Consider the following 13,123-nt stretch of genomic DNA (forward strand, 5'->3'; position numbering starts at 1 on the left):
ATCCCAAATACCCCCCCCCCCCCCAAATCTATTGTTTAATTGACAAGCAGTGCAGAAACCGCTAGTGTCATCGAGCCCCATACCTGTGAATTGCCTAAAAAAAAGACGCAGAAATCGTCAATCTCAGGAAACGGATTATTAATCTTGAATTTCTTTATGGTAGTTTATCTGATCTTTACAAACGCCAGAAAAGTGATCTTTTCATGGACGATGAAATCAAAATGTTAAAAGTCGGCTTTCGGCTAGCAATTGTTGATGCTATACTTGCATTAAAATCCCCTACACCGCCCAGTTTTTCTCCTTTAGCTGATACTTCTACTCCAAATATGCATTATCAAAATCCTTCAAGTTGCGTAAAAACCGTAAAATCCTTTGAACCTGAAAACGTCACAATATGTAATCAAGAAGATGCTAGTGAACTTCCTTCGTCAAGGGAATTTTCTCAATGGATTAAAAAGGTTACGCAAGCTAATCCTACTGACCTTGTTTAAACTGAAGATAATTCATTCTTTAAATCCAGTGGTAATGACACATTTTTAAAAGTTAACAATGTAGTCGAACTTACAAGCGGAAATTCTCAACCAATGCAATCATATATTCAAAAAAATGAGTTCAGTGATCTTAAGTGCAATCAACCTAATTTGTGCTTTAGATCTCTAGGCAGTAGATGCATGTCTAGTAATTGTAAATATCTACACATTTATAAGTTTTGTGTTTTTATCCATTGTATAAATAATCTGTGTAAAAATCCCAATGTTGATATGCGTAAAAAAATTTCAAGCGGAAGATGCTTTGGCTTTGCAAAACATCATATCAAATTGCCCATTAAGAATCGTAGTAGGTTCCACAAAACTGGGCTACCCAGAGGCCACCTAAATTCTGTTAATCCTACTAAATATTTTTTAGACCATCGCTCATACACAAGAAAGCCAACGAGCCATCCAGTCCTTTCCAATCGAATACCTATCCAAAGGATATCCCAACCTACATATCCACTTCCATAACCCCTTTATTCTTTTTCAAATATAAACCCACAAACCTCTCCGGCTACTTTCCAGCATTTTCCTACCCTTCCATCTATCCTACCCTACCACCTTGCGTACCCACTCAATGTGGACTCTTCGTACCATACCTCTGCAAAACTAACCTCATCTCTCTTGATTCCTCCAGTTCACCCCAAACTCAGCTGCTACTTAGTTCCTGCTGTTTAGAGTCTCCGCTGGTACCTGCTCAATTAAATGCCATTGCATTTGAAAAGATGGATTTGATCCCCCAGTCCCTTGTTCTGGCTACCCGAGCTTAGTCCCCATCAAGAATTCGACTAGAACCCCTAAAATATATAGATTAGATGTAATCGCTATTACTGAAGTTCAAGCTCAAAATTTGCACATGTTAAAGATTAAAAATTTTTCTCAATTTATTAGACTCAGAACAGAAAACCACCCTCTGGGTCAGGAAGGTGGCGGAATTCTGTTCTTTGTCCGTAATGACTTGTACCCAAGTGAAATCTCAATTCCGTGTCTTGCTCCCTTTGATGAGACTATGTGGGCGTGTGTTCGACCTAAAGTCTTGCCGCGTCCTTTTAATTTAATTGTCCTGTGTTGTTTTTATTACTCCCCTAATCAGATATCCGCTGACCAAATAAATTTTATCGAAAAATTACATGCAAGTGCTGACTTTGCATTATCAAAAATCCAAATACCCAAATGTAGGAATTGTCCTGATGGGTGACGCAAACGATATAAGACTTGATTCTACATGTAATGCTTTTAATTTAAAACAGATCGTTAAGGTCCCAACTACAAAAGGCAATACTACTCTTGATTTAATTTGCACTAATCTTTCGAAGTTTTACAAACCCGTCTCCACTCTGTCCCCTCTAGGGGGTATCACCACTATAGCCTTCTCCTATCTCCGCTCGCTAAAGTTGAACAGTCGTTTTCTATAACTGAAACCGCTTACAGACCTCTCACTGACTCAGGACTTTTCAATTTTGGCTTCTGGACTACTAATGAAAATTGGTCCACTATGTATCAAACAAATGACGTAGACTGCATAGATTTGTCCCTCCTAAATTTGCCGAGGATTAATTATAAATCCTACTTTCCTGAGAAATAATTTAAAACGTGTTCTACAGATAAGCCTTATGTTACTGAGTCTTTTAAAGAACTTATAAGAAAAAAAAATCATTTTTTTCAAGGCAGGTCGTATTACTGGAGCTAATAGTCCAAGGAAGTTCCTAAAGAAAAAATTAAGAAAAGCAGCTTCTGATTATTATAATAGTAAAGTGAAAGACTTATATTTTAACAAGCCCAAGCAATGGTACAGAAAAATTAAAGAAATATGCGGAAAAAGTTCTTCCGAAGTTAATTTTCACCTTCATGAACCCCCTAATAAGACTGCCAACGATTTGAACTTTTACCTTGCTTCCATCGTTCAAAGTCTCCCCCTTTCACTGGATCAAGTCCAACTATTCCTCCCAATGCTTCCTTCTCCTTTATTTCTTCCTCTGATATTATAAAAAAAATCCTAAAGCCTTAGAAAATCAAGCATTTGTCCCTCGGACATCCCAGTTGACTTAAATAAAACCTTTTCGTACAAAATCGCTGAGCCTTTTTCAAATATTTTCAAGTACATCACAAAATTTGGTAAATTTCCAAGTTGCTGGAAACAAGGTTTTATAACACCTGTCCCAAAAAAATGCACCAGTATCACTTTCACCGACATTCGCCCCATTACACTCACTTCAGTTTTTTCCAAACTTTATGAAGGTTTCCTCTGTGACTGGCTTAAAGTTAAAATTTGTCTGCGCATTGACACCCGGTAGTTTGGTAACTTAAAAAAACTTCCACCACCCATTACCTTATGCAGTTAATGCATATCGTAAGTAACCTTGATAAACCCAATGTTTGGCTGAGCCTTGTCTTAGTTGATTTCCAAAAAGCTTTTGACCTGATTGATCACACCACCCTAATTCGTTCACTACTGGTTAACTTTGAACTTGATCCTCTGTTAGTAAATATTGTTATATCGTTTCTTTCAAATAGATCTCAAGTTTTTTAAATACAAAAATATTTTCCCTAAGCCCCTTCCTATATATTGTGGAATTCCTCAAGGAACCTTATTGGGACCACTTTTATTTCTAGTCATGATTAACGATATTGGTAAGGATTTCCCCCAAAAGTGGAAATACGTGGATGACTTGTCGATCCTTGAAGTATATCACAGGAATGTTAAAAGTGACCCCCTTGAAATTCTAACCCACATTTCTGATGAAGCTAAGAACCTAAATATGAAAGTAAATTACATTAAATCAAACATAATGACAATAAATTTCTTGAAATCTACTCCCGCTTTCCTTGACCTTATCCCCCCAGATATTTCTGTGTTTTCCTTTAAATTACTTGGGGTTATAATTTCCTCTAATTTAAAGTGGGATATCCACGTGAAAGATATTGTCCATAGAGCTAATGCGTCCATGTCTCTCCTTAAGCTCTTGAATAAATTTAACGTCCCCCCATCCCATTCTTTAAGGATCTATACTTCCTTTTTCCGCCCGCATCTTGAATATGCTTGTCCAGTTTGGCATCCTGGCATCTCCCGTGATGAATCAGAAAAAATGAATCTGTTCAAAAAAGAGCCCTAAGAATAATTTTTAAAGAAGCTTTGGTACCATATTCACTCCTTCTAAAATAGGCCAAGCTGGAAACTCTTGAGCACAGGAGAGAAACGCTGTGCCTCCGTTTTGCGAAAAATGCAATAATAAACACTCGCACGGAAAACATTTTCCCCAAAAGACGCTCCCCATCCAGACACCGCCTGCCACGTACTGTTTCTGAACCCGTCCCTATCTTGTCCCCCATCCGTTGCTTAACCTCCAGGTATGAAAAAACCTTTGTCCCCTTCATTACTGATCAGTTAACCCACTAGTTTTTTTTTTTTTTTTTTTTGGTACTGGTGATACCCAAGTTTGTGTCCGTTTGGTTCTTCCGTTCCCTCCCCCTTTTTTATATGCTCTCTTTTAAACCTTTTTAACACTATTTTTATCTCAATCTATTTTTGGTTTTGTTTTAGTTTTTGCCTTTTTAACTTTCTTACATTTGACACTTTTTTTTTACTAAGGAATGGCTTTGCCTTTCTGATATTGTTGTTTTTGGCATTGTTTAGCCAGTTTTTTATTTGTTGTGCTATTTTTGTGCTTTTTTTATTATATGACCCCGAAATGTGAATTCGACCCTTCGGGGCTTGTGATAGTCATTTTTTGAAATAAATATCTTATCTTTCTAAGAGTATGGGCTAGTCTGCCATTCGGTATTCAAAAATTCATTAAGAGGGGTATCAAGTACCCCTCCCTATGGTCTTTAGTAAAAGGCGAAAGATTAACTTGATATGAGGAGATGGACTCCATCTCCTCATATCGAGCCCACATGATGGAGGGACCAAAGTTATGAAAATTGCCAGAGTCGACTTAAGTATTTAAAAATAAATACTAGTAAATCCGTATCAGTTTTTTTTTACCAAGATTTAAAGGAAATAAGGAATTCTATTTCCAATCAAGTTCATACGGACAAAAAAATCATATGATGAGAATATAAATAAATCCTAGAAAATCCTTATCCGTTTTTTTTAACTTGGTTTAAAAGCAATAAGGAATTCAATGTCCAATCAAGTTCATACAGGCAAATAAATCATATGATGAGAACATAAATATATCCTAGTAAATCCTTATCAGTTTTTTTTAACAAGGTTTAAAAGCAATAAGGAACTCAATGTCCAATCAAGTTCATATGGGCAAAAAAATCTTACGATGAGAAAACATTTTCAATGAACAGTAATTCATGGGCAACTTTAATGACATTGTATTAAAAGTAGGTCCGCATAAAATAACCTAAATATTCATTAATCAGGCTAAAAAAATTGTAATATAACTGAGTGTTGATCAATTGCTGTAGCAAAAGGCCCCTATTTAAATCTTAACAGTAGTGAAGGAATTTTTAATTTGATGTTTTGCCGAAGCGATCGACCTGATGAAATGTGTGGTGACCAAGGGTATTTGACTTTTTAAGACTAGCCTCTGTGACTTATTCTGGATTTCAGCAATTTGATTTGAATCCTAGTTCAATTTAAAAGAAAGTATTTAATGTTTACAGAGTATTTTCAAAAAAAGATACATCAGTCATTCAGTCAGTTAAAGCAATTTAATTTAATTATGGAGACTGGTCATTGATGTTATTATTTGCTTTAACAAAGGACTAAGAAAAACAAAAAAAATGTTTATTTTAGAGATGTTTTGGAGAACATTCCAGAACCATTTTCTATAGAGTACATGCTCAATTTTCTCATATGCTTGGGATTTTTGGCAAATTCTTCCGTAATATTTCAAACATGTAAGTTTATCAAGAAATTAGTCTTTTCAAAAGGGCCCAAATGATCAATTTTACATGTCCCATTACTGGCTTAATAACATCAAATTGTATATTTTTTCCTTTCAACTGCAAAATGTGTAACATATAAAAGGGGCCCACAGGAAAATACTTTTCAATGTGTCGACAGAGTCCACTCGAACGCAGTCCCCCCAACCAGAAATTACGCTGTTGAGTTACCCCCATTTGGGGTAATCATTGGGGTCGGCTAATCCGATGTGCAATGAAAAGGCCTCACCCTGGGACCATCTCCTTCATGATCAAGGTAGCTTCCAAGCCAGGTAAGCATGATTAGTTAAAGTCTAATATTTTACTAATATCTTTCGGCATAAATCCTTCCGTAATCTTTCCAAAATTTTCTTTGAGAAAAATCCTGCGCAGAAAGATATAACCGTTGAGAGAAATGAATAGCGCATTTCATCTATCAAACAGTTCGTGGTAACGAACTGTAAGTTAGGAGCGACCCGGCTCAATGGTAACCGAAACTCTAGAAAACGGGTTTTTGATACCAATAGATATATCAAAAGAATCAGATTTCAATGCTGATTTCAAATATATAATTTTTATCAAGTTTAGTGCTACCCATCACAAGTTACGCACCTGAGAAAATTTGGCTGATTTTCAAAAAAAAGGGGAAATACCCCCTAAAAGTTATAGAACCTTAATGAAAATCACACCATCATATTCCGCGTATAAGAGAACCCTACTGTAAAGGTTTGAAGCTCCTATCTAAAAAAATGTGGAATTTTGCAGTTTTTGCCAGAAGAAAGATCACGGATGCGTGTTTATTTGTTTGTTTGTTTGTTTGTTTGTTTGTTTTTTTTTTTTTTTCCCATGGGTGATCGTTTAGACCCAGTGGTACTAGATAATAGTGGGAGGGCTCATTTGAAAGAAAAATAAAATTTCTAGTGCCCTTTTTAAGTGACCAAAAAAATGGAGGGCAACTAGGCCCCCTCCCACGCTCATTTTTTTCCCCAAAGTCACCCGATCAAAATTTTGAGATAGCCATTTTGTACAACATGGTCGAAAATATGATAAAAATGTCTTTAAGTATGACTTAATCCCCCAAAGTCCCCCGGGGGAGGGCTGAAAGTTATTAAATTTACTCAATTTTAACATATAGTATTGGTTATTGGGAAGTATACAGACTTTTTCAGAGGAGATTTTTTCTGGTAGGTGGGGGAAGGAGAGGGTCGGGGGCTATATGGAAGGATCTTTCCATGAAGGAAGTTTTCATGGGGGAAGGGACATTGCTATGAAGGGGGCGCCGGATTTCCCAGCATTATTAAAGAAAAAGATCAGGAATTAAATAAAAAAACAAGTTTTTCAACTGATCAACTGATTGTGATTAAGAGGTCATTTTTAAAGAACTGGAAAAAAAATTCAAACTATAGTTTAAAGATCAGGGTATTGACTAGGGGCGAACCCCCTAATATACGTGTTAAAAATTTATGAATATAGAAGTTCGTTACATAAGTTAATTCTAAGTTACGTATATTTATTACTAATGAAAACGTTCGTAAATAAAATTAAATAAGTTTCGAGAAAGCCATTTAACCAAATATAATATGCAAATTTTGTTTTAATTATTCATGTACGGTGAGCCAAAATCAAAACCTGCATTAATTCAAAAACGTTCAAAAATTAAATAAAAAAACAAGTTTTTTTAACTGAAAGTAAGGAACGACGTTAAAACTTAAAACGAACAGAAATTATTCCGTATATGAGGGGCTGCCCCTCCTCAACGCCTCGCTCTTTACGCTAAAGTTTGACTTTCTCACAACTCTATTTTTTTAAACAATAAAAAAACTTTAGCGTAAAGAGCGAGGCGTTGAGGAGGGGACAGCCCCCTTCATATACGGAATAATTTCTGTTCGTTTTAAGTTTTAACGTCGTTCCTTACTTTCAGTTAAAAAAACTTGTTTTTTTTATTTAATTCCACCAATACGAGAGGTGTCGGCTTCCTGAACAGCTAATACATCAATACCTGACGCTTTCAGATACTTTGAAAAAAAATATTCGGGGCTTTTTATTTTCTTTATCCATTTAATTTCAGAATTCCAATTGTCACATTTATTTTCTGATACAATTTTGTAATATTTTATTTCAGTTTTTTTCTTATTTCCGTTCGTTAACTTCGTTTGACTTGGTCTCATTTTCTTTCCTTCTGTTTTTCTTTCTATTGCTTCTTTTTTTTGTCGTTTCCGATTGAGGCTTTGCTGAGGGTCTTTTTTGGTGCTGGTATCTTTCCTCCTTGTTTCTGGGCCCCTTCACCTGATTTTAGCGCGGTATGGGATTTTAGGGTTCTCTTCTGAACTTCTTTTGATTTATTTGGCTGATTATTTCCGTATTTCTCTCTAGGTTCGTTTTGCGATTTTTCATTTTCTTTTTTGTAATCCTTTTGTTTTGCATTTTTCTAAATCAGCTCGTCTTTGGTTTAAATATGGGTCTTTAGTTTTATTTAAACAATTTTTCTTGGAATATAAATATTTTTTTCTAAGTTAATATTAATCGAGGATAGAGTTAAGAAAAAATATTTTAGAACAATTGCTTTATCAAATTTTAATTAAATGTTTCTAACGTTAAAGTACTTTTTTCGTCAAAATATTCCTTAAGAATTGTAGTAAATGGGTTCCTAAATAGAACTTTAGAAGCCAAATTAATAATCAAGGAGGCACACTTGTGCCTCTATAAAGAGGCGACCCACCACAATGTTAAGCGATTTCAGGTCCTAGAGGTCGCAGAGAGACGGCGGTAATCGCATTTTGTAGCCCAAGCTCAAACTAAGAAACTTGCAAAATTTCATCCTCCTCCGACTTTATCTTCATGGGGTAAACTGGGTCGGAAGTTTGGACCCTCCCACCACAGCCCCCCATTAACGTTGTCCGATTGGGCTGAAATTTAGAGGTTAAGCTTTCCTAGGGCCCGGGAGCTTATCCTCGAAATTTCAGCTCAATCCGATCACTCCTTCCCTGTTTTCAAAAAACCAAATATAGCAACTTAAAATTCATCATCATTTCTTTTTTTTTCTTAGCCACGCCTACAGGCCACAGTTGGCAACGAATCCGGTTGAATGAGGACTCATTCGAAGCAGAATTTGACCTGTTAGGGCCTTTTGATATTTTCAGACCGAAAAAATTATCCCCCAAATTTACATTTACGAAAAACCTTATTTTCCTATATTAGCCCATGTTAATTTTTCCCACCACAACCCCCCTTTAACGTTGTCTGATCGGGCTGAAATTTAAAGGATAAGCTTTCCTGGGGCCTGGAAGCTTATCCTCGAAATTTCAGCTCAATCTGATCACTCCTTCTCTGTTTTCCAAAAACCAAATATCAAGTTTTTTGGGAATTTGCTTGCGTCGAAAATAGCTCCCATTTACTAAATAACAATTACTATTGTGTATGTATAGTCCATCGGTTGATACTCCAGACTGTCAGGCGGAAAACCAGGGTTTGATTCACCATCAGAGCAGATTTTTTATATACTGAATTTAAACTTTAAAAAGAAACTCAGTTTCTTTTTTAAATTATTTGAAAAAAATTACGTTTTCCAAAGAGTTAAAGAGGCTGAGTTACAAAGTCGACCCTTATAACGTACAGGGATTAGGAGGCACAGTTGGGGGGCTGTTAAAGAGGCTGAGTCACAAGCTCGAACCTTAAAACGTACAGGGATTAGGAGGCACCCTGTACGACGTGATTTGAGTATTCAGTAATTAAAAGCCTTAACACAAGAATGTTCACGAGCGGGGGGTTTTGGGGGCGGCAGCCCCCCAACTTCAACTCCTGACACGATCAGCTAACAGTTAGTCAAGCAATAATAAGTAATAAACTGTACAAAAACGTGCAGAAATTATTTGAAAAAGACTACGTTTTCTAAAGAGTTAAAGAGGCTGAGTTACAAGGTCGAACCTTAAAACGTACAGGGATTAGGAGGCACAGTTGGGGGCTACCGCCCCCAAACCCCGCTTTCGCAGCCTTTAAATATAAAAAATTTCTTTAAACTGAAAGTAAGGAGCGACATTAAAACTTAAAACGAACAGAAATTATTCCGTATATGAAAGAGGCTGTGCCCTCCTCAACGCCTCGCTCTTTACGCTAAAGTTTTTATTGTTTAAAAAAAAGAGTTGTGAGAAAGTCAAACTTTAGCGTAAAGAGCGAGGCGTTGAGGAGGGCACAGCCTCTTTCATATACGGAATAATTTCTGTTCGTTTTAAGTTTTAATGTCGCTCCTTACTTTCAGTTTAAAGAAATTTTTTTTATATTTAAAGGCTGCGAAAGCGGGGGGTTTGGGGGGCGGTAGACCCCCAACTGTGCCTCCTAATCCCTGTACGTTTTAAGGTTCGACCTTGTAACTCAGCCTCTTTAACTCTTTAGAAAACGAAGTTTTTGTCAAATATTTTTTAAAGAGCCTGTTTAGTTTGTCAAAAAAAGAAAAAGTGGTTCAACTTGGCTAATCAGTAAATGATTTACCAATCGACTTTTTGCAAGTTTGAAACGAACATACTGATTTATTGTAATAAAATTACTTCGCATTTTCACGAAGTAATTTATATTTCGCGAAGTAATAGAATCAAAATATGCAAAACTTGTAGGAAGACCACGGCAAGGGCACATGTATCCAAGTATAGAAATAAGACGTGACTACACCTTACATGGGCCTTCAGGACCATAGTTCAAATAAGGTAAGAATATTTTGATCTCTATTCGTCTTCGATCGATAAATAGCCGCATCCACTTCAGAAAATGTACAAGACATCAATACAGATATAGAAAAATTAGAGAGGTAAGTTTAGATCCAAACCCTATAGAGGTCATTTTAAAATGTGCTTGTTTCTTTTAGTAAAAAGTAATTCTAGAGATAATCAAATAAAACTTTCAACTTTCGCAGCTGCAAATTTAAATTTCTGAATCATTTCGTGTTTCTGTGGATATTGATTCGTTACTGGAAGGCAAATTCGTTACTGGATGGCATTTTCCCCGCATTTAAATAGTCTGAATAGTTACAAGAATATTAAAACGCGAAACTAAAGACTCTGGACATGTATCATAATTGGCTCTCAAGGTTCCAGACTTGATAAGAAAAATATCAAGGGAGGTGGTACTTATGCATGATACGGGCCCACGAAAAAAGTCAAGTTTGGTTAATGCTAATGAAATAAAATAAAATAGGATGAATATATAATAGTTTATAAAAAGTCTGGGTTATATATTTGCACATTAGGGGGGGGGGGGTAAAGTATAGCATATGTTAAATAAATAACCTAACCTAATCTATACTAACCTAGGTACCCTCCCCCCTCAAACCCCAAAAAATAATCGTTTAAATATTGTAAACTCGATAAAAAACCACGCTTTGCAATCAATTTAGATAGCAAATAACCGTTTGACGGGTCTCCATGTCTTGTTTCTTTATACAGTATATAGCGATGGGCCCGTATAATGCCTAAGTACCAGGGTGGCTTTGTAGTGTATTGGGCCTAATCTATTTGTGAAAAACTAATTTTGGCCTGTTTTATTTTTTTACAAAGCAAAAGAAATATGTCTCAACATCCAGATATGTTCTCTTGCAAAGCAGGACTATACATAAAGAATTCGCAAATTTTTCCTGTCCCTTTATTTAAAAAGAAAGCAAAAATATTTGTAGTTCTTATTCACGCATGCTTCAAGCTTGTTTTCAAGTTTGATACTCCTTTTATTGTCTTTTTTGTTGAAAATAATGGGTCACCTAAAATTCATCATTAAATTTTATTGTTTCTGTGATGTAAAATTTTCCTCAATAATTCCGTTTTATTCACTCGAATTGCCATCCAGTTTCCCAATTTCATTGTGCCAGATGGTCATAAAACAATAGTTACTTTACTGTTAAAGTAGGATTTCATGTTCTTCAGTTAGGACGTTGCGGTAAGGATGAACCAGAGTATTTTACATGTAAGTTACTTGATATGAAAATCCTTACTTTAATCAAAATTGTTAAAGTCATGTTTTTAAAACATTGCTATCAAGCAGTTCAAGTCAATAAACCATCCATCTCAATCCAATAAACAATAAATGTTCCTATTTATTGATTGACACAAGCCTTTCACAATTTTTTGATTGCCTTCCACAACGTTTCTGTCAATAAATTAAGCTACCCTTCATGATTTTCATACCTTAAAGGTAACGTTCCGTAGAGCTGTCCCTTTTCTCTTATTTAATATTAAGGCCTTCGTTAGTAAACTGGAACACAGACCATGATTTTGCTGCAGGGATAAATTCATGTCTCTCCAACTACGTAGCTCTTCGTTTATTCTTCTCTTACAGTGATATGGTACCAACACAAATGAATGTGTCAGGTTTTTGGCAATGACCCTGGATATGGGAAGAAAAAGAATTTTCTTTAAATCTTTCATGCAATAGATCTAATTCATTCCTGTTTGCCCAATCTGCTTCGCATACTACGCAAGGTAAACAATATTAACTCAAATTACCTCCTGATATTTTACAATATTGATTAAAAAAACCTTATCCAAGAAATAAGTTTTTCAAAGAAAAGTAAAGAACTCCATTAAACAAAAAATGAGCAAAAATAAAATAAAATAATCTACCAAGCGTGAAACTACCACAAATCAGCATCGATAAATAAATGAAACCCAAAACGAGCAGAAATTACAATAAATAAATGAGTCAAACTCAAAAAGAGCAGAAATTAGCAAAAGTTGGGCTCAAAACCATTATGCCTTCCCAAGGCCAGAACATAATTTGCACTTTACTGAAAAAATACAAATGTTTTTACTTTTATAACTTTAATAAATCAAATAATATTAACACTTTGATTACTAAAAATCAGTAAATGTATATTAAACTGACGATGCACATTCATTTGTATTTTTTTCAGTAAAGTGCAAATTATGTTCTGACCTTGGGAAGGCATAGGGGTTTTGAGCCCAACTTATGTTAATTTCTGCTCGTTTTGAGTTTGACTCGGTTATTTATTGTAATTTCTGCTCGTTTTGGGTTTCATTTATTTATCGATGCTGATTTGTGGTAGTTTCACGTTTGGTAGATTATTTGATTTTATATTTGCTCCTTTTTTTGTTTAATGGAGCTCTTTACTTTTCTTTGAAAAACTTATTTTGTGGAAAAAGTTTTTTTAATCAATTTATGTTCGTTTTATATTGACATAGTTTTTTCAGAGAAAAAGAAAATAATACTTTAAATCTTTTCGTTTTTTTAATAATTTATTGTTTGGCCTGCTATTTGTATACTAGAGAAAAATTTTCAGCAATTTTTAACAACATACACCCTATTAAAACTCTGGACACAAATAGTAGTGTTTAATTTATTTTTTTACCTCCTCTAGTTAACCTGAAATGGAAAACTTGAAATCATTTGCAAAAAAATCTGTTTAATTTCTTTGATAGCCTGGATACACTTACGCTATTTTGATTCTGTTGAATTTTAAGAGCAGAAGCAGCCCCAAAAGCTTGAACATAATACCCTCAGTCGTTCTTGGGATACTACTGAGATGCCTTATTGGGAATTATCATTAACACAGTGCATTTTGATTTAATCTTATGGCAACATTTAGTTTTTAAAAATAATGTAAAATGGGAGGGGGGGCATGGGAGGGTGATTAGTTTCCCTCAAATCACTTTCGACTATTAAAAAGGGCATCAGCCCTTTTTATTTTCAATCGAATGAGCCCTTTTCGAAGTTCC

General features: G+C 35.2%; 1 protein-coding gene and 1 non-coding gene across 2 annotated transcripts in view; one reads left to right on the top strand and one right to left on the bottom strand.

Annotated features, from left to right (window-relative positions):
- Positions 1-5,549: 5,549 nt before the first annotated feature.
- LOC148956936 (U1 spliceosomal RNA) lies at positions 5,550-5,712 on the bottom strand. The gene has a single exon (XR_016142582.1). It is a non-coding gene; the product is annotated as a U1 spliceosomal RNA (small nuclear RNA).
- Positions 5,713-11,214: 5,502 nt separating this feature from the next.
- LOC148956937 (uncharacterized) overlaps positions 11,215-13,123 on the top strand; it is a 32,097-nt gene continuing 30,188 nt past the window's right edge. Inside the window, exon 1 of the mRNA XM_089087853.1 lies at positions 11,215-11,354. Coding sequence (XP_088943979.1) covers positions 11,334-11,354 — 21 coding nt within the window. The 5' untranslated portion in view covers positions 11,215-11,333. The remainder of the gene's footprint in view (positions 11,355-13,123) is intronic.

This window comes from Artemia sp. Qi Xiang Cuo, chromosome 1, assembly GCF_049724085.1.
Source record: "Artemia sp. Qi Xiang Cuo chromosome 1, ASM4972408v1, whole genome shotgun sequence".
Classification (NCBI taxonomy): Eukaryota; Metazoa; Arthropoda; class Branchiopoda; order Anostraca; family Artemiidae; genus Artemia; species Artemia sp. Qi Xiang Cuo.